We start from the raw sequence: 27,251 nt of genomic DNA on the forward strand, positions 1-27,251 counted from the left end.
CAGCTGGGAAGGACTGAGGATGGGCAGCTGAGGGTCAAGAGAAGATTCTGGATGGCCAGGCACTGGTTGAGCCAGCCGAGGTCTCCCGCCCCCAGTCGGGAGGGCTTTTGCAGTCCCCAAGGCTCTGGGCAAGAGGCTTTAATCTAATTACATGCTTTATTTGAGCCAATTTGTTTTCCAATCCATCTTGTTCAGCAAGAAGAAAGAGCGTGCTGGGGACTCCTGGCACCGTCTTGTTCCAAGTGGGGAAGAGAAGCTGCTGTCCTCACGTGGCCGGTGCAGCCCCCCGACCTCCCCAGCCCGGCCACCCCACCCCCAAACAGGCTGCAGGCAGCCCTGGCCGGCAGGGAGGGAGCTTGGGTGGGTCGACCGCTTTCACCAGCTGCGGGAGGGGAAAAAGCCCGGCTTGCAAGTCCCCCTCATGAACGCCCAGCCCAGCCTGCCTGTTCCACGCCCCGCTCCACAGCCCATGCCCTTTGGGGGTCCTGGTGCTCCAGGCAGGACAGAAAGAGGAACGGCTTCCAAGGCAGTGGCCTGGGACGAGGCTGCTCCTTCCTACAGGGCCCTCCCCACCCAGCTCAGCATCCGTGGCTTCTCCAGCAAGGGCTGCCCTCAGAATCCCAGGCCCGGGATGTTCAGTCTGCAAATGTATTTTCATAATAAGGAAGCAGATTTCGAGTCTCTGTTATTAAAGTCCAAACAAAACACCAAAGCCCTGCAAACATCCCTGGAGAGGGAAGGTTTGCCGGCTCCTGCTGTCCTCCCCAGGTGAGGAGCCATTCTCGCCAAGCTGCGGCTTTCTGTGTTTCCGCAGCATTTTCCAAAATTCTTTTTCCACCGTTCTGAATCCTCCTTCAGGCCTTTGCTTTCCCGTTGTTTACACAGATTTGCTCCTCTGGGCCTGGGGTCTTCCGCCCTTGGACTGGGGGAGGGGTGCGGGAATTGTCGGGGCCTCGGGTCACTTTGCCACACGGTGGGGGCAGCTTTGTCCCCCTTTTATTCGACAAATATGTATTGAGAGCTTGTAAGTGTCCTGGGCCCTGGGGAGAGCAGTGGATAGGACAGTGGCCCTTGTCGTCTGGGAGGGAAGCAGACAATAAACAAACAATGCTGAAAAAATGTAAAACTGCACTGTGACAAGGTGCTAGGAAGAAAACCAGATCCCCTAAAGACGAGTTTGCTTTTGGGAACAGCCAACCATCAGTTGGTACATGCAATACATCGAGTGAGAAATTAAAAAACAATTTTTAAAAAAAATCGGTATGCCAGGAATATAGTGAGATTGGTTTTCTTGTCATGGCTCCTGAATTATAGGAAAAATAATGACCGCTGACATCTTTTAGTCTGTCAGGCTTCATCTCACTAGAACGTCAAAGGATTACACGTTCTTTCCCCATTTAATAAATGAGGAATCTGAGGTTCAGAGACGTGCAGTCACAAGCCCAAGGACACACAGCTTAAGAGTCGAGAAGCCGGTGTTTTGAGTTCCTCCGTAGCCTACCTGCCAACTGCTCCCCCATCCCACAGCCCTGAAGCCCATCCGTGTTCCCATCCACGTTTTGAGATAGGCCATTCCCACCAGTGTACCAGATTGTATCCCAGGGTCCAGGGGGAGGCAGTCTGTCCCATGGACACTCCACACCCCAACGCAAGCAGGCAAAGACCTTTAGAAAAGCCCGCACATCCAGAGGTCGGGATGCTGCTTCCAGGTGTCAGCTGCGAGTCCCCACAGAGGCATCCTGATTTCTGGTGCCACTCAAACCCTCTCCAGCCCAAATCATGCCCTCTTTCTTGTCAAAGAGCTTAGCAGATGGAAAAGATTCCTGAGCACTTTACCCAGGCTTTCTCACGGGTGTCACCAGGAGAGTCATGAGGGATGCTGTGTCTTTAGTTCGGGGAGCCTGATTTGTAGGTCTGTCTGAGCGGTCTTGGTATCTCACAGGGCTTGTTTTACACTATGTTTTTGGCCACGGGGGGACCCAGAGTTTACGTTCCAGTGTGTTCCTTGGGTGTTCAGTGGTGACGCGTCCTGCGCCAGGTGCTGGGACCAAGGTCCGATTCCCCACTGGGTGAGGGGGCGGACGGATAACTCTGGACCGTGGCCTGGGTTCTGAGAGGGTAGAGGGTGCCCCGCTGTGCTTGGGGGCCTAGAGGAAGGCCGCACAGGGAGATGACCCAGGAGTGGGGTCCAAGGAAGTTTGCCAAGGGGACCGGCGCTCACGGCCAAGGCGTGGCGGCTGAACCTGTGAGTGGCCCCCTGCGGAGCCTCTGGCTTCTCCAGTCTCTGTGGGGTCAGGTCTCGTTCTTTCCAGACCCTCTGCGCATAATAGGGTTTACCCACTTGCACTCACATGGAGGAGAAGACGTTACAGAGAATGGAGTAAATGTCCCCAGACTGTGGGCCTCGGGCAAAAACAAGGTGCTAGCTTTGGGCCCCGATACCCTCTGCATCCAGGCGCCTTCTCCCTCTGCCCGGCTCTGGGTCCATAGTATAGCCCAAGAAGGGGTCTTGGAGGCAGACGTGCTCCTGTTGGGAGACAGGGCTCCGTCGCCCATATCTCGGTCAGCTTTATAGATTCTGCCGAGGACCAGAGCCGGGTCACTCCGCCTCAGGTCTGAGCTCTCCTCCTCTCCTCACGAGGCCCCAACTTTCCCACTGCTCCGCCGTCATTCACCCCCCTCTTTGCGGTCACTGAGCTGGGGCCTCTGAGGCCGCCTGGAGCCTAGCATACCCTGTTGGCAGCCCCTTCTTATCCTTCAGGTTCCAGCTGAAAGGTCATCTCCTTGAGAGACCACCCCCAGCATCCCTTACCTGTCTCACCGCACCAAGGTTATTTCCTCCTGACTCCTATGAAGGGGCAGGACAGTTACTATCGGCATCACTACCTCATGTTACTGATGGGGAAACTGAGGCTTGGAATGGTTAAGGGCCGCAGATCAGAGCGCAGGTGATGGGATCCCTTTTTACAGGACACAACTGCTTTCCCTGGAGCCCTTCGCAGGCGACTTCGGCTCACACCCTTGGGGCAAGAAGTGAGGGATGTGACCGTGTGAGCTGCAGGGGCGAGCCTTTGAAGAAGATTTGAAGTAGGAAACACTGGGGGTTGCTACTTGGGGAAGAAGAAAGATGGGTACTGGGGTGGCCTCAGGAGATCTGTCAGACCCAGGCCTGATGGTGGTGGAGCTATCACAGCGGGGGCTCTTTAGGAGAAAGGGGGTGGGAGAGGGGACCCTTGGTGGGCTGCGACAGCATGCCGTCCTGCAGGAACTTGCCTCCGCCCCGGCTGGCATGGCAAGGCGAGCCGCGTGGGAAGCTCTGAGTGAAGGTGGCCGTACTGGGGAGGAGCAGAAAGGACAGGGCTTCCCTGGGGGTGACCCAGGCCTGGCTAGAACCCTCGGGTGGCTTTGCATTACATTGAAACAGACTCCAAACCTTATCCTGGCCCATCTGGCTGGTGTGCGTTTTTGTTTCTGCTCCTCCCCAACCTCAACTCTGTGCGAGGCTCCCTGGCCTGCATTCAGCCCTGGACTCTGCCAGGCTCGATCCTGCCTCAGGGCCTTTGCACAGGCTGTTCTTCCTGCCGGGACCCCTCTTCCCACAGATCTTCTTGCCCTGCCTCCCACGCACTGTTTAGGTCTCAGAGCTGTGTTACCTCCTCGGGAAGTTTTCCCGGACCCTCAAGAGAGCAACACACACACACACACACACACACACACACACACACACACACACACACCTCGGATTAGGAATACAAATGTCACCTCACTGAGTAGGAATGTCATCTCATTATGGGAGTCCCCCATTCAATCCCCATCCTCACTGAAGAAGAGACTTGCCTCAGAATATTTTTAGTGTTTTTCTCCTTTTTTTTTTTTTGGCTGTGCCATACGGCGTGCAGGATCTTAGTTCCCCGACCAGGGATCGAACCCGCGCCCCCTGCCATGGAAGCACGGAGTCTCAACCACTGGACCGCCAGGGAAGTCCCTGTTTTCCTCCTTCTAATACAAGAATGGTATATGCATTATAGTAAAATTAAATATACAGAGAAGACAAAGCAAGAGTATAAAAACCAGCCACACTTCCTCCACCCCACATTTCGGTGCACAGTATATTTTTCTAGAATAATATTCAAACCCCTGCTATGGTTGAGAAGAACCCAGGGGCCCCCATGAACCATGCAGCCTCATCTCTGGCCGCCCCTCCCCTCCCCCAGCTCCAGGCCCCTCTTCTGTTGGTTCCTCACACCTGCCCCGGCTGCTTCCCAGAGCTTCCTCCTAAACGTCGCCTCCTCAGACTGGCCTTCACATCTAAGAGGTCTCCACCTGCACCCCCGTCCCCATCCTCTACCAGTGCGTGCTGGCCTGTGTCTTCATTCTGTGAGTGTCACTCTTTGGTGGGTGTGGTTACACGTATCATTGACATGTCCCCTCCTGCTATAAAGCCACCCTGACTGTTCCGTGAGCCCCAGGGTACACCCACACCTCCCAGAGCCAGCCACGTGAAATCTTGTAGCAAAACTTAAGTGGATGAAGGGGTGATAAATTCCTAGAAGTCGGGGTGCTTCAGCAAGGGTGTGTGTTCTCCAGGTTTTTGACCTTCGAAGCCAATTGCGCTCAGGAAAGTTGGTATTGATTTGCACCCCAACTGCATTGTCCGAGTGTGTGTGTGTGTGTGTGTGTGTGTGTGTGTGCTTTGACACGTTCCCAGGCAAAAGCCCTGCATTCCTGTTGATTTTTAAAAATAAATTTACTTATTTTATTTCTTTTTATTTTTGGCTGCATTGAGTCTTTGTTGCTGTGCACGGGCTTTCTCTAGTTGCGGCGAGCGGAGGCTACTCTTGGTTGCAGTGTGTGGGCTTCTCACTGCGGTGGCTTCTCTTGTTGCAGAGCACGGGCTCTAGGCACGGTGGCTTCGGTAGTTGAGGCGCGCGGGCTCAGTAGTTGTGGACTGCGGGCTCCAGAGCGCAGGCTCAGTAGTTGTGCACAGGCTTAGTTGCTCCGTGGCATGTAGAATCTTCCTGGAGCAGGGATCGAACCCGTGTCCCCTGCGTTGGCAGACATGTTCTTAACCACTGCGCCACCAGGGAAGACCCCTGTTGATTTTTTAAAAAGTATTTATTTGGCTGCACTGGGTCTTAGTTGCAGCACACGGGATCTTTAGTTGCGGCATGCAAACTCTTAGTTGCGGCACGTGGGATCTAGTCCCCTGACCAGGGATCGAACCCGGTCTGCTGCTCTTAGCCACCGGACCACCAGGGAAGTCCCTCCTGTTGATTTAAGTTGCGTTTCTTTGCTTATTTGAGGTTGAGCATTGTTACGTCTCCGTGTCCGCCTTCTTCCCTCTTCTGTGAATTGCCTGTTTGTCTTCTTTGAATGTTAGGGTGCTTGTCTTATTGATTCAGAAGAGTTCTTTATATATTAAAGACACCCACCCTTTGCTCTCTATGTTGCAAACACTTTTGGCTTTGCTCCCAAAAGTTTTACAAGGTACCTCGTGCCCGTCCTTGCTTGGGGCTGCCTCATTTGGGGTGACCTTGGCCTTCCTGCCCCAGAGCTGAATGGACGTCATGCCGTGGAGGCAAGGAGGGCTGGGAGGTGATGGGGCGGGTGAGACCAGCACAGGCCTGGAGAGAACGCGTGGGCACTCGGGAGCTGCCTGTGGACCCCGGCTCTCTCCTGGGCAAAGTGCTTATGATGGGGGTTCTAAGAAGGTGTCTCAGCAGGGGGAGTGGGTCCGTCACCTACAGCCTAGGACCAGGAGGTGGGGGTTGGCTTAGTGGGGCGTGCCTCCTCGATCTTTAACGTGCTCGTCATGAAACCCACGGAGACCGACCGTGTGTGAAAGTGATACACACGGAAAGCTGGCCTCTGGCCTGAGGAGTTCCAAGTGGCTTTGTGGATCTGGGTCAGGGAAAGCCAGGACTCTCTGGGCAGAGTGGCCTCACCTGTCATCTGTCACCTGCTGGTGGGCAGGGTGGCCCAGCCGAAACAGAGCCGGCTGGGTGTCCTTCCTGGTGCCACCCCCTTGAACTCGTCACCCGGCAGGGTTGGGGTGAGGGGTTCCAGGAGCCCCTCCCCTGTGCTCAGCCAGCAGAATCTGAAACTCCCCCAGCCTCCAGGTCTATGCCCTGGGAAGGACCTCGGTGGCTGGGTGTCCCTCGTTCTTTATTCCCACTGCCCCACCTTCCCGAGCCGACAGCCCAGAAGCAGAGAGGCTGGGGTGCTGCCGGGAGTGAGACCCTGGCCAGCTCCCCGCCCTGCTCCAGGGGAGGCACCAGATGCAGCGCCCCTGGCTCCGACCGGGGGACGCTGGGCCCCGCCTGCCATATGCTCGGAGCCGAGCCTCGATCGGCCGAGCAGGCCCGCCCAGCAGGACTTTTGGCACCTGGGGCACAGGAGGCAGAGCAGAGGGCAAGCTACCCAAGGTGGAGGAAGAGGAGGGAGGGGCTTGGCCACTGGGATCGGGCCTGCGGGGGGGTCGGCTCTTGGCTTCGGGTTGGTCAGGGGAGCAGGTGGGGGGAATAAAGGGAGGGCTGGCTGCTCCCAGGAGGAGCCAGGATGCCAGCCAGCCAGGATGGGCCTGCTGCGAGTCGCAGATGGCGGCCTCGGGTCTCTGCACTCTCCCCGGGACAGAGTGCATCCAGGTGGGCAGCCAGGCGGTGCCAGCGTCCGTCCCTGGCAGCTCCCCTCTCGTTGGGGAGGAGGGTGAGATGGAGGGTGAGCCTGGTGCAGGGGCCCCAGCAGACCTTCTGGTATTACCTGCATCCTCAATTCTAGCCCCACAGGGTCTCCTGAGAGAGCAGGGCCAGCTTCCCACTCACCCCTTCCTCCTCTGCGGGGGGCCCTGGGTCCAGGGAGGATGGGGACCTTCGGGGCATAAAATATCGGATCCGATTAGTCAGTGAGGCTGACCAACTGGTCCACAGGGTGTGTGTGTGTCTAAGCTCATGCCAACACTTATTTAAGATCAGACCATATGAAACTGCTTTTTTCTTTTAAAGTTGAAGAATGATCGATTTTAGGCACTTTTATGTGGTTCATCCTATTAGTGTTCCTTCTTTTTCTGTTTTCTAACCAGATCAAATAGCATGAAACATCCTTTCAGTGTTTACATGGAGCCACAGCCTCTGAAACCATCTGGATCCAGAGATTTCTTAAAGATTCTTTATCTATTCAGATTTGATATCTCTTTAGTTCACTTTGGTCCCTTATGTTTCCCTCAGAAGGAATGCATTTCATTCAGATGTCCAAGATTTCAGTCTAAAGCTGTGTACAATAGCCTTGTAATTTATAAAATCTTCTTTACATTGTGGTTACACCCCTTTCTCATTAGTTCCTAATGGGTCTGTTTTCTCTCTTTCATTCATAGTTAGACATGACAGTGTTTTGTCTCTGTGTGTGTGTGTGTGTGTTTGTTGGTTTGGGGGCTTTACTGAGAATCAACTCTTGGATGTATTTATAACTTTTGAGTTTTTTTCAGTATCCTACTTTATTAATTTCTACTCCTCTTGTTATTATTAATGCTTCCTGCTTTCTTTGGGTTTTATTTTCCTTATTTTCTAAATTCTAGAATCGAATGCACTTCATTTATTTTCATTCTCTTGTTTAATAATAATATTTATTACATTGTGGTCAGGAAATGTGGCCTGTGTAATTTTAGCTCCTTGGAATTAATTTAGCATTCTTTTACTGGTTATGTGTTTCTGTCCCTTTTTGTCTTTCTCACAGTTTTTTGCATAACGTGTTTCAATAAAACGGTATTCCACACAAATTTTTTTTATTACTTTTGAACTTCTTTGTCACCTAGTGACAAACTTAAAACTTCTTTAAAAGTTGTAAGCTTTTAAAAACTTGCTTTATTTCGTTGTCTCTCTCAAACAGTCATTTACTATTTTACAACCAGTTTTTCAATAGAGGTGTTGAATCCATTTACATTCATTGTTTTGCTTTGAGATAGTGGCTCTTCTGTGATTTGAATTTGTCACAGTTGCCTCTACCCTGTTTCTTCTCTTCTCTGGTGTTTTGTGGTTATCTTTGGGTTTTTCAAAAGCACTGTTTGATCTAATAGCTCTTTTATCAGAGTCAAGCATCAAATAGCATCTTTTGTGTTCTGCTTGCTTAAGACAAAAAGTTGTATTCCCCGCCTCGCTCTCAGTTTTTTTTAATATCATCTAAAGTTGCAGATTAAATTTGTATACTTATTTATACATACCTATACATTGTCTGATGCTCCCTTTCTAACATTTAAAAATTATTTTGATCTTTGCCATCACTCTTAGAACCAAATTGGAAACCTCTATGTCCGCTGGTTTCCGTGCTCATCACCAGTGTGTTCATTCCATGACTTGCCCCTCTTACATTCTTATTTTTGATCCATTTCATAGTTGGTTGGAAAACATTCTCCAGTGTTCCTCTCAAAAAGGATACATGGTTGAAACCTTGCACACTAGAGAATGGCTTTGGTTTATTGTGACCTTCATACATAGAAGACAGTCCAGCTAGGTATAAAAATCTTGGATCTCAAAGTTTTCTCTCCTCACAACCTATAGACATTGTTCCATTGTCATCTGGCCAGCTGCTTGTTGATTTTAAATCTGTATCTATTTTTTCCTCATCCTGGTATTTCATATGTTTTGCAAAGATGTACGTGGGTGTGTTGGTCTTTTATCCTTGGTTTTTTCCAAAAATTCAGCTCATCCTTTCCTTCATACACAGGTTGGCCTTCAGCTCAGGGATCCTATCTTTGGTCTTTGCTGCAGTTTTCTCCCAATTGTATGCCATCTCTCCACTTTCCCTCTTCTATCCCTATCATTTTCTCTTTCACAGTTTCCACGTCTTTATCCTTTTCCTCTAAATTTTGTGAGAATCTCTCCGATTTACTCTCCATGTTTCTGAATCTGTTTTCTACAGTATTATTTCTCTTGATTGCTTCCAAAGTCGATTTTAATTGTGCTCCTGGGCTTTTGGGTTTAGGTTTTTCCAGCTCTTCTTTCTTTCGTGTGTCACCCTTTTTGTATCATCACATGGCCTTTTCAGCTCGGCCTCGTTTTCCCATATGGCTTTTTCTCTCCTACTTCATAGAGGCTGTGTCTTTTCAGAATTTTTTTCTAGCCTGACACACCCATTCAGTTTCATATCGTCTATGGCTGTTTTTGAGCTACGGTGACAGTTTGAATAGTTGAGACAGAGACCGTATGGCCTGCAAAGCCTGAAATATTTACTGTTTGGGACTTTGCAAAAAGACTTGCAGATCCCTGGCCCAGTGTGACAGCTGGATTCCCACTCCAGCCCCAAGCTGGATAGCAAGGGAATGCATCCAGCTCCCTCTCCAGTTCCTAATCCCTCCCAGCCTTTCTCCTCATTTCGCTTCTGCTCTGTGGAGGTGGTGTCCTTCTGTCTCCACTGCCTGACTTTCTTGTTCTCTGCATCAGTCATTTAGATAAAAACGTGAGTTCATGTACCCACTGCAAACGCAGTCCTTCCCGTCCATCCATCCCCTTCCTTAAGCCTCCCTTCTCCGGATCTGGCTCCACCATGGGGCCCCCACCCACTTCCTGCCCATTCTTTCTCCGGTTGTTGTCTCCCTGTCATCTTCCCTTTTTTTTCCCCCAGGATTTTTCTGTTCATCAGACAAAGAGCTCTGTCCTGAGGTAAAACCTGGACAGGTTTTGCTTGTTCTACCACCATCTGCCTTTAATTAATAGCGATTGCTCCCAGATTCCAGCGTTGGGTCATCTGTCAGTTTAGTTTTTGGCATTAGTGTGAATTTTCTTTTCTTTTTTTTTTTTCATTGTCTGTATAGCTATTTTGGGACAAAACAAGGAGAGGAAACGTGGGTAGCTGCAAGTAGATGCCATTTTGAAGGAGTCAGAGATGCATTTTAAAGCTGCGTTTGGTCCATCTTGAGGCGGTCTCTGTAGCTGTGTGTGTGTTTGATGAAAGATGAAAATTCAGGAACACTTTCCTTATCCAGGGACCTCTTGTCCAGTGACCTCAGTTCTCTGGAATACACCCAAAGAGTCAGCACGCAGCCGGAGAGCTGCCATGGTGTCCGTGCTCCCAGAGGAGAGCAGTTCAGTCGCTCATTCCAGGCCTATTGACCCATGCTTTACATACAGTTCGAATAACCTGAGTCTTTGTTTTCCTAGCTCACAACTAAATCAGAATCAGCAAATCGGAAGGGAGAGGGGACAGTTTACAACAAGCACACTGACCTGATGAGAATTGCTGGCTGACAGAAAGGAAAGACATAAGACCCACATAAAAAATAAACAACCACCACAACAAACCGAATACAGCTGTAGATCTGCACATGTTGAGGCTGGCACCATTTCCCGCAAGGACGAGCGGCTGGAGGTTGCCCTATGACCCCAGTTTGAGTCAGCAGTCACCCCTCTGAGCCTTTCCTCTGCCCGCCTGGGTCCTCCATACGAGTCTTGGGTGCAGAGACTGTCTCCACCTCCTGCGACTACAGTTGGCTCAGACAGTGGTTCTAAGCCTGGTCGCACATTAGACTCACCTGGGGAACTTTAAAAATCTGGACACGGAGGCTGCCCCCTAAACCAGTGAAGTCAGAATGTCTTGGGGGTGAAACCCAGGCATCAGTGTTGTCCTAAAGCTTCTGGGTCATTCCAGAAGCCTGGGTTGGGAACCAGGCCGTTAGGAGCACAGGCAGGGTTGAGAGCAGTGCCACGTGCCTCTTTAGTGCCCTGTGAGTGGCTCTCGTTATTGAGGAGCAGACTTGATATTCATGGGGGCAACTGTGATTTGTCACATGGGGTCTGGAGCTGGATCTAACTAGGCAGTGATGGATGCCACGCATTCGAGGATGGTTTCTGGCCCAGGTGGATACTTGGCTCTGAAAAGAAGAGCTGTGGATGCTGCTAGGAGGGAGTGATGGAGAGGGAATGGAGGGCTGGAGGTGCAGGGCCAGGTCCTCCCAGGGGCCGCCTCCCCTCCAGCCCACAGTGCACTTGGGCCTGGCACCCTGGCACCTTTGTCAGCTCTCCTGTCTGAGGATGGGAATCACGGTGCCTTCCTTACAGGGCTGCCTGGAGGCTTGGAGGAGCTGACGTGCTGTTAGGGGCTCTCTCCAGGGCTGAGTCTCCACTCCACAGAGGAGACAGGGCAGGTGATTGACCGGAATGCAAGTACTGACGAGGGCCAAAAAGAAAAATAATGAGAAAGCGAAGAGAGTGAGTTCAAGGCCGTCCCTGCAGTGACGTCACCGGCACCGCTGGCATTCTAGTTCTTTCCCGAGTGGAAGACAGCAGGCAGGGATTCCCGCCAGCTTGCTGGGGAACGCCAGGACTTAGGTACGGCCCGGGTTCAGCCCCAGCAGTGGCTTTGCCATGAGCACCATCTGCCCCTGGGATGGCAGAGATGCGGCCGAGAGCGGCCGTTCCCAGCAGTGCCATGCGGGGCGGGGGAGTGGGGGGCGGTGCCACTGCCTGTGGGTTTGGGCCACTCCACTCACTGTCACCTCGTGTGTTGACCCCTCGGGCTTGGCCCCAGTGGAATACAGGCCGCTCTCCCTGGATGCCCCAGCCCCTGCCTTCCACGAGGTCCTGACTCCAGTAAGCCACCAGCTGGCAGGAGGGGCTGGTACTGTGGACTCCATTGCCCCCGGGCAGGGCATCCGGGCGTGGGGGGGAGAGGTCCAAGGACTCTGACCCCTGTGGGCAGGAAGGGGGGCTGTTTTTCCCCACTTCTGGAGACTGGTTCCTAGTGGGGTGCCCCAGGAAGCTGGCTCCGGGGGCAGTAGAGGGCTGCCGGGCCTGCGGCTCGCAGGGCAACAGGATGGAGCTGTTTCAGCTTTAATTAGGACCTTGAAGGAGGCAGCCACCTCCCGTGGGCCAGAGGCTGACTCTGGGGTGATCTCTGAATATTCCCTGCAGATCTAAGTGATGGTTTGGGGGGACAGGTGGCCTCCTGCCCTGGCCTTGTCCTGTACTCCCACACAGATCACTCCTCACCCCGACCCTGGCCTTGGTTTTCCCCTTTGCAGGATGGGGGGCTGGCACCTGCTCCTGGAGCAGTCACCTGTGTGTGTGTGTTTCCCTCCCCCTTTCTAGTCCCCTTGCCAGGACACACACCCAGCCCGTTGGCACCGTCACTACTCCTAGGACAGGCTGGGCCCTGCGCAGCGCCGGGGCTGGCCTGGCCGCGTCTCCGTGCCGGCAGTCTGGGAGTTGCTGGAACGCCAGGCGTTGTGCGTCCCCAGCTCTGAGCTCGTGCTTATCGAGGGAGAACCCATCGGTGTTGACCGAGACTCAGCGTAGCATAGCCACGAGCACGGTGATCTTGGCATCTCAGACTCGAGTGCAAGGCCCAGCCTCGCCACTTGCTAGCTGTCTGGGATGCACTGGGCAGGCGGCCTCCGTTTCCTAGTCTGTAGAATGGGAATAATGCCCGCAGATCAAAGAACGGTGGTGAGAATTCAGTGAGGACCAGCATGCTGAGTGGTGGTGCAGGGCGGGCTGGAGTGATTTACTGGGCCTCTGTCGTGGGCTGGCCGTCACGCCAAAAGCTGACGTGTGAACACAGATCTGGCAAAGGCATCGCATCACCTTAAGAGAAGGAAGAGCTGGCAGGGAGGGGGCCCCGGGGGGACCTGCGTTAGAGGTTTGCATCTGCTGGGCCGACAGAGGCCACCCCCAGGGGAGGCAGGCCCCAGGGCGTCACACATCCTGCCCGGCTCGCACTGGGACGTCCCCAGACTGATACCCGGCAGACGCGGGCCCGGCGGCCCTGCCTCTCAGCAGTAGGGCCCATTAGAACTGAACTCTTCTTCGTGGGGCATTTTATTTGCACACTCCAGTAGAGTGGACACCAAAGGGGTTTTCTAATGCTTCATGGGCTGCTAATTTCCTCTGTGACCTCTTTTGTTGGGGCCTGACCCCAACCAGAGGCTGCTCGCCACGGAAGCCAGCGCCTGACACAGACCCGGGGTGCGGGGTGACAATGAGGCCTCTATTGGCTTTAATCAGGCTCCGGGTGCATCTTAAGAACAGGGGGAATTTGTGTGGCGCTCCAAAGCCCTGGGTGGCACAATACGGGAGCCCCCAGAGTCCCTCACGGAGGCCGGGGGGCCGGCGGGGGTGGTCAGGCTGGGGCCCTTTGTCCCAGCGCCTCTCGAGAAGGCCAGGACGCCCTGAATGGCCGCCCGCGTGGCCTGGCCCCTTGGGTATCACAGGCCTCTGGGTATTTAGGGAGGTGGCCTCCCACCCGGCCCTGCAGCCTATTCTTCGCCCGCCTAATTAGGTTTTGTCTGTGCTCCCCCCTCCCCTGCAGACTGTGATTCCTACTGCAAGGCCTCCAAAGGGAAGTTGAAGATTAACATGAAAAAGTACTGCAAGAAGGACTACGGTGAGTGAGAGCCCCTTGTCTGGGGAGGGGGAGGGGAGGGCACCACGTGACCAGCGAGGGGCTGGGGTTGGGGCGCAGGTGGCCCTGCGTGGGTGTTGCTCACAGAGTCCCTGGGACCCGACGGGAGCCGAGTGGGATGGGTCCCACGCCCAGGAATGTCCCAGCTCTTCCCTCTTGGCGGCAGGTGGTGTGAGGGGTCGTAGGCGTGTGGGCAGGGTTCTCCCCCCTGGCCCTGCAGGGAGGCATCCTGGCCAGTGGGGCCTGACAGGCCTGGGATTCCCAGGCTTCACTCTGCCCCTGAGGGGCCGTGTGGCTGTAGACCAGTCACTTTACCTCTCTGGTCTTTGGTGCCCTCGTCCATACTCATGGCCATTCACCCTGAGGCTCTGTAGCTCGAAGAGAGGTCCTCTGGGCATTGGAGAAAGGGAGGGCGCTTCCATGGTGTGTTTAAAATGCCGATTCCAGAAGCCAGCTCCTTCCAAGGGCTGACTCCACAAGGTGGAGCTGGGTCGAGAATCTGCATTTAAAACGGCTCGCTGGTAACTGTGAAGTTTGAACACAGCCTCGGGATCCCTGAGGGCCTTTTTTAGCCGGGAGCCGGGGGGCTGCAGAGATTTCCTGTCACTGGAGGCCTCAGGCTCCCTTCCTGGGAAGAGGGTGTCCAGTCCGTCCCCCAGTCTCCCCGGGCGCCGTCCACGCTGGCACTGGGGGTGGGGACCCCTGCACCCCTTCTCTGAGTCCGCGTCGCCAGCCCTGCCCCGCGCGGTGAAGATCTGGCTTTGTGGTTTCTGGGCCCTGAGAGTGTCCGGCCCACTGGAGGCCTGGGCTGGCCAGACACCACGATCCAGCTGCACTTCCCTCAGGATGGGGTCGGAGCGGCCGGTGGGTTTGGCGTGTCAATTCCGAAGCGGCCAGGCCGTTGGCATCCCGTCCCGGAGCCCTCTGGGTCCGCAGTGAATTCCTAAAAAGCCTCTTTTAAGTGCTTGCATCCCAAGGCGGTACAGAAACTTGGGAAACCAACCTTGATTTTGAAAACAAACGTCGAGCTGGTGTAAAGATAAAGGAAGTGTTGTCTCTGACCCAGGGTGACAGCAGCCCCCGGAGGCCCCAGGTGGCATTGGATTAGGCTTGTGTGGTCCATGCTCCTGGCCTGGGACCCTCAGCGTCTGCCAGGGACGGGAGATGGGACTCGGGTGGGACAAGGGTGGGAGGACCCAAGGGTCGTGCGGTGTCCCAGGCTTAGGGCTGGGGGCCCATCGAGGCTGTCCAGGCCCAGAGAGCCAGGGTGACAGAGGAGAGCCTTGGGCCTGTCACTCTGCCACCGCTGCTCCCTTCTCCCGCAGGGGTGGGGGGGAGGTGGGGGGGTGGGGAAGGAACAAGTGGGCCGCCTGGGGGGAGGGTGGTTTGAATTCGGTCTTGAAGCATCCTCTCTGCAGACGCTGGGGAAGGGGCCTGGGAGGAGGGGCGCCGCGCAGACTTTGTGTGAGGTGTTGACTGCAGCTCCCCCTACCCCCGTTCTGCTCTTCCCGTGAAGAAAGGGAAGGTAGGACGTTTGTTTACAGTTACCCAAATGGATCCGTCTGCCTCCTGGTTCCGTGGGACTCATTTTGCTCTCTCTGACTTGTTTTCCTCCCTTGAATTCTGCCTCCCCTACCCCTGAGGTTGTGGGGGACACTTTGGCCCCCTCTGAGCTCTCCTGTCTCCACCCACCCCCAGCAGCAAGCAGGTTCCTCTTTCTGCAGGAGGGGGCCTGGCCCCCCTCTTGTTATATTCCCAGAGGGGCCCCCCTGAGCCCTGCCCCCGCTATGGGCCCCCCAGGGAACAAGGGCGGTGGTGCAGGGGGCTCGGCCTCTGGCCTCCTCTTGTCCCCTGCTGCCTGACTCCATCCTGGATTATCTGAGGGAAGCTGGTGTCCTAGGTACGGTTCCTGGCCCAGCTGGCTGAGGTGAGTTGCCCAGCAGAGGCCCGGCCTCCCTGGCCGCCCCTCCCCCATCACGTTTATCCCCAGGGCCCCATGTGTCCCAAAACCAAGAGGGCTGAGAAGCAGCCCGGCATGCCCACCTTCCCAGACTTCATGGCGGCTTCACGCCACCTTCCCCCCCAGCTCCTGGCCCTGCGCTGCTACCAGCACACCGCCCAGGCGTCCATGTTTCTGCTGCGGGGTGAGATTTGAGGAGAGCAGGTGCAGGAGAGAAACGGGGTGCCCCCGCAGAGCGCCAACAGGATCCAGAGCTGTTGTGCCATCAGCTTTAATGTCCTCATCGCTGACCCCCGGCCCATTGCCCCGAGGCCAGGACTGGCACTGCCCCCGCCCATCCCCCAGAGACTCTCGGAGGCGCGTTCTGGTCCCTAGCACTGTCCGTGATGCTCTCGGGGTTGCCTCAGAGTTGGGGAGCAGCCCACCCCAGCTCAGCAACTCGGCCTGCGTGTTCAGGCAGAAGACAGGACAAAGAGATGCCAGGAAGGGGATCACAGGGCCTTCCGGACAGGGCTTGGCAGACCCCAGCAGGGTGGGGGCAGGCAGGGAGAGGCTTGTGGAGGAAGGAGTGAGTGGCACCCACAGGGGCTGCTGGGGGCATCGGGGGCTCAGCCCGGCAGCAGCCGCAGGCCTTGCTCTGAGGCCGGAGGCCAGGTCTCCCACCGGGGTCCACGGACCTTGTGGAGAATCTTCCTCGCATCCTGCTGGGCCCCTGGATGAGGTGTGAGTGGAGGTGTGCCTTCCACGCCGAGCAGACCTGGGGTAGGTGAGCGAGGATGGCGAAGGGAGCCGGCGGGCCCAGGAAGGCCGGGAGGGAGGCTGCAGGGGCCGCATAATCCCTGCTCTCTGACTGACACCCCGGCAGGGAGCCAATTAGGAAACACATTTCCTTCACTTTACAGCCAGGGCACTTGGACGTTCTAGAAGCTGCTAATTAGAACCTAGTGGGGGAGGGGTAGTGAAGAGCAGGCCCCGGGCCCCTTTCCTCCTCTGAGGCCAGCTCAGGAGTCTTGATGTTGTACAGCGGGAGGACCTGGGTCTGGGTCTCCGCTGAGCCGGGCGGTGGCCAGTGGGTGGGAGGCCGTGGGGAACAGGGGGCAAGGAATCACCCGGCTGCCTTGGGGTCCGCTGGTCCTGCCCGTGTTCCTGGTGAGACAGGGCCCAGTAAGTGGGGGGAGGCCTCAGGGCTGAGCTGCCTTGTCTCTCTGCTCTGGGGAGACCCCGGGACAGGGAAGGGTAGCTGTTCCAGTCCCATCTGTAGGGAATGGGGCACTGGCCCCAGAATCCGGGGGCAGATTCCACACTTGCTATGTGACTTTGGACCAGGCTGGGCCTGTTTCCTGATCTGTCCCGTGGTGGTGAGATCAAGGGGACACGACGTCCTTCTAGACGTGGCAAGGATGGTGGCCTCACCGGGCCACCTCCAAGGGGCAGGGGTCCGTGGTGGTGCTGTCGTTGACGGCCCCCCTCTCCTGGGCCCACCTCAGTCCTCTGTTGCCCTCTAGGGGAATCCGGCTCACCTTGCAGATGCTGAGGAAGCGCCCGTGGGACGGCTCGGGGTGGGGCAGTTGCCCATGAAAGACGGCGTTTATTATTTCCTAGCGTGTTAGCATTTCCTGCCAACTTTCCAGGAAAACCTAGCCTAGAGGGGCCCTTCCTTGGCATAAATGCTCCCAGCAAGCGTGTGTAGGTGTGTGCGTGTGTGTGCGTGCATGCGTGAGCACATCCACGAAGCCCGCATCCCCTCGGCGGCGCCCACGCAGGCAGAGCGCATGCGTCCCTCCTGGAGTCGCTGGCTCCGCGGCGCATCTACCCAGAAGCCCGGGGCTCCAGAACCTCGGTGGGTGTGTACAGAGTCAGGCAAGGCACGCAGGTGACGCTGTCCCCGGGGCATTTACCGTAGGGATGTTGCACTCTTGGCTGAGGCCTGGCAATGACTTCAGGCTGAGACACCCCTTGGCTGGTGTGGGGAGTGGACTTTCTAACCCCTGGCCCGCATGGAAGAGGGGCCGGCCTGCCCCTGCCCCTCAGCCTCCCTCCCCCCGCTTCCTTTTCGCTGGTCCCTGTGCTCCTTGGGAGGCTCCACTGTCTGGTCCCCACTCACCTCCTGGTGTTGGCGCGACCTCCCCTCGGCTCCCGTGGCCACTCTGCGTGGGCACCGCACACCCGTCCCAGGAGGTCCTGCCCCCTCACACGGCGTCCCCACCTCAGCCAGTCCCTCCTCGGACACTCATTAGGCGCCTGCTGTGTGCCCCATCCCGTCCCGGGTGCTGGGCTTACAGAGGTGGAGGAGACACAGGCTCAGCCCTCCAGGAGTTTCCGGAATCAGAGGGGAGATGCGCACACAAATGACAGCATGGACGGGAGACGTGTGGCCAGGGTCCGGCCTGGGGTGGGACGAGAATGGGGCCTGGTTCCTCCTCCAGGGAGGGTGTAGAGGGAGGGCTTCCTGGAGGAGGGAGCGCAGGTAGCCAGTGCTCATGGGGCAAAGCAGGGCTCCCAGGCAGAGGGAGCAAAGTGTCTGAGCACAGAGGGAGGAGCAGGCTGGGGAAACGGGAGAAGAGGGAGTGTGGAGGTGCAGGGCTGGAGGCCGGGGAGGCTGGGCGAGACGCTGCTGTGGGCCTCGGCAGCTGGGCTCACGTCCGCATGCAGGAGCCACTCTGAGGCCACCGAGAGCCAGTCCCGCTCACGTTGGCACACGGGGGCTGCCACCCGTCTCTTCTTCCTCCCCGGGATGCAGAAGTGGGGCGGTGGGGGGAGGCGGGAGGAGACAGACAGCTCGCATTCTGAAAGGTGAGATCATCTCACTTTTGCCAGTTCTTGGAAAAAGGATTCGTTCCCAGAAATGTTTATTAGTCGCCCCTTTTGTTGAAAGACGTTTTGGCACCACCGGATGGAAAATCAGAACGCTTCTCATGAGAGGATTTGTCTCGAGCATTCCTGCTGCGATCCCTCAAGGATGATTTTGAGGATACAGCTCGAAGAGGAAGTTCTGTTGGCGTCCGTGGGGAGGAGCTGCGTTCACGAGGTTGTGCGTGCACGCGTGTGCCTTCTTGGGGGCCCCGGCAGAGGTGGGCCTGGGGACCTAAGCGGATCCCCGCCCCCGAGAGCCCTGTACCTTCTGGGGCAGTGGAAACCCCAGAGAAGAGGCCTTGCCAGGCCGGTGTCTGTCCCTGCCCTGCAGGCCCCGGGTGGGCACCTCACAGCCTTCATTCTCACCCTTAGCGAATCCTCAGAAACACCTGTGAGAGAGGGCTTTTTATTCCTGCCGTTGGGATGCTGAGACTCAACGAGGTAAAGAACACGCCCCAGACCGGGGCCTCCGAGGCCTGAGGTCCTTGTGCTCTCAGCCTGCCCCCATGCCAGGGCGCTGAGCCTTGGGCAGCAGAGCGGGTGCAGCCCCCCTTTGGGGGGGCTCATAGACTGGTTCCCCCACGGGACCCTTGACTCCTGGCTCCTGAGAAGCTGCAAAGACATCTCCGTGGGGATGAGCAGGAGTGGTCACCGCGGTGTTGGGGTGAGCGTCGGGCAGGTGGGGCTGTCGGAGACGAGACCTTGGGCATAGTGGCGGGGTGGGCGTGGCCATTCAGCCACGGGCTCGGCCCATGCGGTGGAGGGAGGTCACGGGCGGGTCCGTGATGGAGGCTGGGGAGGCCGAGCCGGCAGTGGAGACGATGCTGGTGGCAGAGTGGCCGCAGATTCGCGTGGAGCAGGTGTAGGTGGTGGGTACGGCCCTTGTGGGCTCTCATCTGGCTGCTCAGACCGGGATGAGGTGAGCGGGGGTGATGGGGAGAGCCTCACAACTCGGGCCTGGACAGGGACACGGGGCCTCTAGGCAAATGATGGCCTCTCCCCCTCTGGACACCCCCTGCCCTTCCTTTTCTCGACCTTGGGGTCAATAGCTATTCCTGGTCAGGATCAGTCCCTTCGAGTAGGGAACACGGGGCCGGTTATCAACCCCGTCCTGGGGGCCCGGCTCCCGTGTCTGCAGCGGGCTGTGACATCAGGGCCTGGGGGTGGGCAGATGGTAGAGGGGCACCCTGGGGGCTGTCCCCCTCAGGGCAGTTAGCAGGGGCCGGGAGGGGCCAGCTGTCCCCGCCCCTGCCCCAGCACTGTCCCCGGCTCCGGGGAGCGGGACGCAGCCCAGCCGGCAGCACGTGGCATGGCGTTTCAGGGGCTCACTGACCCTTCCCCGGGGGTCACCAGCCCCCTGGGGATCCTCTGATTTCCCCAGCCAGATGTGACCTCCCCCCTCAGAGTGCCAGCCCCATATGGAGGCCAGATGTGCAGCCGGGTCGGCATGAGTCAGCCTGAGGTCGCAGAATGCGGGTGACCACCAGGTTGGGCAGCGAGGGCCAGTGGGCCCCAGTGACAGCTCGACAGAGGCCCCTGAGCCCACAAGGCGCTGCACCCATCGGGACCTCCTGCCGCGTGAAGGGGATGACGGGCCGCAGCCCTCCGCATCTCCACAGACGGGAGCCCAGAGCCTGGGCCTCCAACCTCTGTCGCCCCAGCAGCTGCAGGGTGCCAGCTCCAGAGGGACCTGCTGGGCCCGTCTGTCCTCCTCCCTGCAGCATCCTCTCCTCTGAACATCTGGTTTTAGAAAGGAGGTGTGGGTAGGGAAGGCTGTCTAATGGAAGGTGTCTTCTCTCATCTCACAGACTGGGACACCGAGGCTTGGAGTCGGGGGTGGGGGAAGGCGGGGATCTGTCCAAGGTGCCCAGGGACATGGGCCTCCTTCCCCTACAGACAGGCAACACTTGTCTTGTCCCCGTTCACCAGCCACCTGTCTCCAGGATCACAGAGCACTTCTCCCACTCATGTGGGGCTTGGATGGGCATCTTTCCCCAGTGGGATGACACCCTACTTCCCCGGGGTTAGAGCCTTTGGCGCGAGGACTCCAGTACCGTCGTTATTCCTGGGGTCTTCCTACACCTGCCGCTTCACCTGCTTGTGTGAGGCTCAGGCTGACAGGAGGTGGGGATGCCCCGAGAGCTCCACCACCTCTGAGCAGCCTGGGCTACCTGCGGGGAGGCAGGCCTGGTCTAAGGTCAGAACAGCTTTTCAGAGGCTTGTGAAGGGTCACCCCGAGTGGGCGCCTCCGCCAGCAGGGCTCTGGTTAGGATCCTGCTTTGGCCCCTGTTTCCGGGCCTGAGGCCCCTTCTCTGGGTGTTCTTGGGGAAGCAGCTTCCATCCCTTGAGGGTGGTTTGACTCTTCGGAGCTGAGCGAGTGCCGTGTTCAGAGGGTGCAAGGGGACCAAAGTTGCTGCTGGACGCCTGCCTTCCATGACAGGGCTCCACGCACGGTGTCCTGGGTGCCAGCCCAGCGCGGGAGGAGGGGCTGCTCTGTGTAGAGGGTTTGCTGCCAACGGCTGTGGCAGAACCATTGCGCGGGGGCCCCGCTGAGGAGTGGGTACGAACTTGCAGCCAGAATGTGAGCCCTGGAGGCGCGGGGTCTGGGCTGAGGCCACGGCGGGGAGGCTGACTCTCTTGCCTGCCCTCCTCCAGAGGCCGAACCCCACTGATGATGGGAACCGACCTGGGGGACTTCCCCAGCCCCACTGTCGCTGTGTGTGTGCGCGTGTGTACGTGGCATGGGGGGCAGATGTGGGTGGTGGGGCATCTCCTGAGGCGTGTGAGGCCCGTGGGGGAGGGCGGGGAGCCTCGGCCATTCTCCAGGGTGGCACCGTGACAGCTGGGGCCGTGCCCATGATGGGTGTGGGCACATGCACCGGATCAGGAGTTGCCTGGGCCGTTTCGGTTGCTTCTGGCTGGGAGGGGGCACCCGGGGCGTTCTCCCTCGGGCTGATTGCAGGGGACACCAGCCTCCACGAGGAGGGCACCCCGCTGGGGCAGGGCAGGGCCCAGCTCCACTCTCCTGCCTGAGTCTCTCACAAAGCCGGGCGGCCAGTCTCCTGAGCGCATCTCGCCTGGGGGCCGGGGGTGTTGGCAGGGTCAGACCAGGACCATCTCCTAGGGCAGAGGGCCAGTAGCCTCCCCGGAGCCCAGCTCTCTGATTCCCAGCTCTCCTGAGGGCCCCTCCTCCAGGGAGCCCCCGGCATCAGTCCCAGGCACCTCACCCCCTCCCCTCCCCAGAACAGAGCCCAAGCACTGGGACCCAGCAGGCGAAGCTGAGGCCGCCTCTGTGTTGCTGGTGGTCTTAGAGAGAGGGGCGTACCGTTGCTTCTTAGGCTGAGGAGGGAAAGGGGGAGCCTTCACCAGCCCCGAGCCGGGTGTCCGCGCTTTACTCAAGGTCTGAGGTGGGGCCTTGGTGGGCGGGGCAGCCCCGGGGTTCCTGAGGACTCCGACTGGCGGGGGGTGGTCTGACCACAGCACGCCTCCAACCCTCCACCGGGCAGGGCTGCCGTGCCCCCGCCACAGGTTAGCGTCCCTGCGAACGAGGCTTGGCCCCGCTCGGCCGTTTCTGACCTTCACAGGGGGCTGGGAAACATGTGGTCAGAGCTGCGCTTTATGAAAGCAGCTGCAACTCATGACACGCTTTCCGTGCCGGGAGATTTATGGGGCCGCGTGGTTTTAATGGTTTCTGTGGGGCTAGTGTCCTCCCCCACTTCGTCCTGGCTGCTGTCTCAGAGGCAGATGGGTGACAAGCCTTCCCTGGCTGCACGGGCCCAACAGGAAGGTACGGCTGACCACCCAAGCCTCCTTGGGAAGGGCAGCTGCTGGGAAGCCCCCGGGGACCCGCACCGAGCAGCCCATAAATCTGGGAGACCTCCAGGAGGCAGGAAGCCTCCGTGCAGAGGTGTCAGGGGAGAGGAGACGGGCGCACCCCTCACGCCGTCCCCCCATCCCCCCAGGGTCTGAGCCACGGCCGCTGCCCCAGGCCCCGCCCAGCAGGTCATCCGTCTCGGGCTGCGCCCCGATGGATGTGCACTGTGTACTCCTTGCTGACCTAGCAGCTGTGCTAGAACCTGGCTGGCCAGGAGCTCTGATGCCGGCGGGACGTCCCCGAGACCTGCAAGTGGGCGTGGGCATCAGTCAGCCCAGTGCCGCCGCCTGTCACAGACTGTCCAAGGTGGTGGCAACGCCAGGTCCTCGAAGGGCCCAGAGCTGACAGACTCTCGGTCTCCTGGGCCGGAGCTGGGGAGGGAGGGAGGATTGGAAAGAACAGGGGCTCTGGACTGAGGAGGGGGCTGCCATGGGGCCGCGTGGCCCCCTTTGGGCCCTGGAGCTCCCCACTTCTCAGCTTGCCTTTGCCGGTGCTGGGACTCAGTGGAGGTTGGCACCCCGGGAAGGATGGCCAGAGGTCTGCGCCTATGGAAGGACACACGGGGGCCTCGGGCTGAGCCACGAATGGGGCTGAGAGGACACCCCGGGCTGGCCGAGGCCTCCGGCCTGCCTCCCAGCCCCCTGCCCCGTGGCCAGAACGAGCCCGGTGTTGGCACCGGCTGTTCTCGCTGGCCCTGGCCTCCGGGGCCTGGCCCTCTTTCCGCCCCCCCCCCCCACTTGGAGTCACGGCTCGCCCTCGAGGGCCAGGCCTCTGCCTAGGGCTGGAGAGGTGTGTGCCCCTAGTAGCCAGGAGGCTGGCTGGAGGGCGAGCAGAGATCAGTCCTCACGGCCCTGCCCTGGGGGCCGAGGAAGGCTCCTGGTACAGGAGGCCTTCCTGTGAGCCCCGGACTTGCTGAGGGGGGCAGCTGCTCGGGGCTGCCTGCAGTCTCACCAGAGCCCTGGGGCCTGCCGCAGGAAGGTTTTCCTACAGAAACTGGCAGCCCAGGGACCCCGAGGCCAGGAGACTAAGTGCAGCCTGGCCCCTGGGATCCAGGGGCTGACTCCTTGCTCTCCGGAGGCTGCGTGCGCCCCTTGCTTTCCTGTGGGTGCCCGCTCCATCCTGTGCCCTCACGTTTGGGTGAGCAGGGCTCAGAGGGAGGGCGGGCAGGCATGTATGGTGTGGACCCTGAGACGGGGATGTTTATCCCGAGTGTGGGGCCCCAGGCACCAGCAGGTGTGGGCAGCCTCCCCTCCCGGCCAGTCGGCCTCAGCCACTCCCTCGTCTGCGCTTCAGAGTCTGGCCCCGGTCGCTTTGTGCTGGGACCCTCCCTCTTCCTGTGGGGGGGTCTCAGCACGCCTCTTATCGCCCGGTCTGATATGGTCTGATCTCACCGTTTGTCTTTCTGAGGGTCGTCTCATCTGCCTCGTTTCTGAATGAGGGATGGGGGATCCTGCCTGTGAGGCCAGTTTAGGACAGCAGTGCAGGGATGGGGACTTAGGACTGAGGGTCGTTGGCCTGGAGTGAGCGTCGTGTGGGTGTAAGGGGCACACCCTCGGGGACCATGGGCCCACGGCCGCTGCACCAAGTGCCCCCCCCAACCCCGGTTGGGCGGTGCCACAGGCCCCCAGGAGACCCCGGTCATCCCTGGCTCCCAGGCGGCAGGGCATCAGAGGTGGCAGCCGAGCCCTGCGTGCTCCCCGAGGGGGCCGAGTAGGTCTGCCTGAGGTCACAGTTTCAGTGTGTATTTTCGGCCGTGTGTGCACTGCGGGGACTTGGCCTGCGCACTGTGTGTGCCGCTCATACTTGGTGGGCTGTGTAATATGCAGAGGCGTTGCCAAGGGCAGCGGAAATGTGGACTTTTTCCAGCATCATCACATGAATCTACCACCACCCGCCCCTGCCCCTAGCCCCGTGCCGTCCCAGCCGGCTGCCAGGGCGCTGCTGGGGTGGAAGGACGACAAGGACCAGTGCTTCGTCCCCATCGACCTGTGTCCACTGCTTCGGCCCCTGGCTGCTTGAGGACAGCAAGGTGTCCAGGGCCAGATGCCCCTCCGGGCTGCGTCCTCAGTGTTAGGTGGGTCCCCTTTGGGCTGGGGAAGCAGGGTGGCGGCTGCTCCAGATGCCCTGCCAGGGGGAAGAGGCAGGGGGAAATGCAGACCAGGCAGGCAAGGTGGGTCCTACAGGGAAGAGTCACGTTCCGACAGGGCTGGGGAGGGAGAAGGGCCCCTGGGGGCCAGCCCGGGGCCTGAGCTTGTCCAGAGAGCTCTCTGGCCTCACCAGCTCTGCCTTCCCACCTGGCCCTGAGGCCCAAGACCCTCTCCCAGTTTTGGAGTTTGGAAGTACTGGATCAAGGTGTCGTCAGGGTTGGTTTCCTCTGAGGCCTCTCTCCTGGGCTCGTAGGCGGCCGTCTTCTTGCTGTGTCTTCACGTGGTTGTCCCTCTGTGCGTGTCTGTCCTAATCTCTTCTTAGGAGGACTCCAGTCATACTGGATTAGGGCCCACCCTTTATAACTTCCTCTTAAAGTCGTTAAGAGGTAATTATCTCCAAATACTGCCACCTTCTGAGGCGCTGGGGGTTAGGACTTCAATGTATTAATTTTGCCGGGGGGCGGGGGGGAGATACACAGTTCAGCTCTTAACACCAACATACGATCAAAGCCACGCTCTCCCGGGGCCCAAGCCAGAGGTGCCTTCTGCAGCATCCTTGTTGGCCACCCCAGCCCACCCTGGTTGGGGGGACACTGTGGCTGGGCTGGGGGTCTGAGGTCCCGCACAGGCAAACAGCTGCATCCTGGGGGAGGCGCATTCTGTATTCAGCTCAGTCCCAAGGAGAGGAAACCGGGGCTCTCGCGGATGCTGGGGACGGCTCCCCCTTTGCTTAGCTGAGGGGCACGCAGTTGCCACGGTGACCTCTATCTGCGCAGTCAAACACACACAGCCCAGCCACTTCTCCAGGCTGGAGGGCTCCCCACCCCCACCTCAGAGTTCACACTGAGTGTTGAGTCCCTTGGTGACAGAAACATGGAAACGGTTGCCATGGCAGCCATTCTTTGGAGCCCTCAGACTGGAGTGCAAAGTTGAGGATGCCCAGAAACAGCTGAAATGAAAATACGGGAAAATGCGCCACTTCCCTCGCCCCAGAAGGATGAGTCAGATGGCGTTCGGTGGAGGGCCCAGCCGTCCCTGCCCCTTCCCATCACCCTGGGGCTAAGTGTGGGCACAGGAGGGGAACGGGGAGGGCCTGGGGAGACCTTGAGAGAGGCCAGCCAGGCCAAGCTGTGGGTGGGCCCAGTGCCCAGAGCGAAGCGGGCAGGTGATTACCTCATGGCATTCCCTGGGAACATGTCCTCGTGGCTGGAACATGTCCTCGTGGCTGGAGCGCACCTTGTCTTGGTCCCTTCACCTGTAATCTGGGGAGACGAGCTCCTTTCTCAGGCGGGCTCAGGTCCACGATCTTCAGCCTATCGAGGGGTATACAGGATGTGGTGGCAAGGGGAAGGCGCCATGTTCTGACCGTGGGGAGGGAGTCCAGGTTTCCCTCGGACGGGGGTTAGTACAGCAGAGACCTCTGCACTTACCCCTGGAATGGTTGTGTGTCTCTCCCACCACCAGGAGGTCCCCAGGTAGGCTCCATGGGGCTCTGGTGCCTTGAGATGCACCAGCCAAAGGGTCCTGCAGTCAGTTGCTTGGGAAGCCAACACACGCGTGTGTGCACATACTTTGTAGATTAAAGGCTCAGAAAAGTCCTGCACTAAGGCGACTTCCTTTGTTTAAGCCAGTATTTCACATATTTGAGCAAAATCCCCCCCCCCCAAAACAAAAAAGTATGTCCTCCTTTTACGAAGTATCTCTTAATATCCTGCAGAAAGAACACCTGTTAACGTTTACTAGCGCACTGATTCTCAAAGTGTGTTCCCTGGACCCGCAGCATCTGGGAATGTGTGAGGTGTGCGGTCCTGGGCCCCAGTCCACATCTACTGAATAGGAAATTGGGGTGAGGCCAGCCATGGGTTTGACGAGTCCTCCACGGGATTCTGATGCCTGCTCCAGCTTGAGAACCCCTTCTACTCAGGGAAGGAGGAGCAGAGAATTGAAAGGGAGGGGAAGGGCCTGAGAACGGGGAGAGGGTCAGGAGGCCAGGGAGACAAGGCAGTCTGGAAGGGATGGGAGGCGGGCAGGACAAGGATCCTGGACTCTGGAAGAGACGCTGCAGCCACCCTGAAGGGCTGTTCAGCGTGCGCTGCACCTGGGCACTGAGACCCCATTATGGTTTTCTGAGATTGGATCAAGGGCAAGGCTGTATGTCTAGGGGTGTCATGAGGCTTGATGTTAAGTGACGGGGCCTTTGGAAATGCCCAGGGGGTACCATCTGAGGAGGTTCCCCCGAGCCTGTGCTGAGCGGCCAGTGCTGTGCTCATGGAGGGCACCTACCCCAGCAGCTGGATTCTGCCCAGAGTTCTGGGGATATGGTCAGAACCTACAGCACCTTCCTGGACCCTAAAAGGGCTTGTCCCCAAAGACATGGACCCTAAAAGGTCTTGTCCCCAAAGACAGTGCTGGGTGGCACCTAAAACACAGGACATATGGCTTCCTGGAACAGCGGCCTTGGCCCCAGTATCAGCTTTGCCACCACACACGCATTTCCTAGCCGGGTACCCCGTGCAGTCACTTCCCCGCTCCGGGTCTTCTTTCCCTTCTCCATCAAACAGGCCGCCCCATCCCTGGCCCTCCTGGACGCAGGAGCTCGGGGTCCAGGCGGCACCCGTGGCCCACCCTCTTGCCTGTGCTTCCTTGCAGCCGTCCAGATCCACATCCTGAAGGCGGACAAGGCAGGGGACTGGTGGAAGTTTACGGTGAACATCATCTCCGTGTACAAGCAGGGCACCAGCCGCATCCGCCGCGGTGACCAGAACCTGTGGATCCGCTCGCGGGACATCGCCTGCAAGTGCCCCAAAATCAAGCCCCTCAAGAAGTACCTACTGCTGGGCAACGCGGAGGACTCGCCCGACCAGAGCGGCATCGTGGCGGACAAGAGCAGCCTGGTGATCCAGTGGCGGGACACGTGGGCGCGGCGGCTGCGCAAGTTCCAGCAGCGCGAGAAGAAGGGCAAGTGCAAGAAGGCCTAGCGCGGGGTGGGGTGCAGCGGCGCGCCGGGCGGGCTGGGCGCCCCGCCACCGCG

At 58.5% G+C, this 27,251-nt stretch overlaps 1 protein-coding gene across 1 annotated transcript in view; it reads left to right on the top strand.

The window, feature by feature from the left end:
* The window catches only part of NTN1 (netrin 1), a 179,249-nt gene extending 152,044 nt beyond the window's left edge, over positions 1-27,205 (top strand). Inside the window, exons 5-6 of the mRNA XM_024748374.1 lie at positions 13,294-13,368; positions 26,870-27,205. Coding sequence (XP_024604142.1) covers positions 13,294-13,368; positions 26,870-27,198 — 404 coding nt within the window. The 3' untranslated portion in view covers positions 27,199-27,205. The remainder of the gene's footprint in view (positions 1-13,293; positions 13,369-26,869) is intronic.
* Positions 27,206-27,251: the final 46 nt, after the last annotated feature.

The sequence above is a fragment of the Neophocaena asiaeorientalis genome, unplaced genomic scaffold (genome assembly GCF_003031525.2).
Source record: "Neophocaena asiaeorientalis asiaeorientalis breed wild unplaced genomic scaffold, Neophocaena_asiaeorientalis_V1.1 scaffold543, whole genome shotgun sequence".
NCBI lineage: Eukaryota > Metazoa > Chordata > Mammalia > Artiodactyla > Phocoenidae > Neophocaena > Neophocaena asiaeorientalis.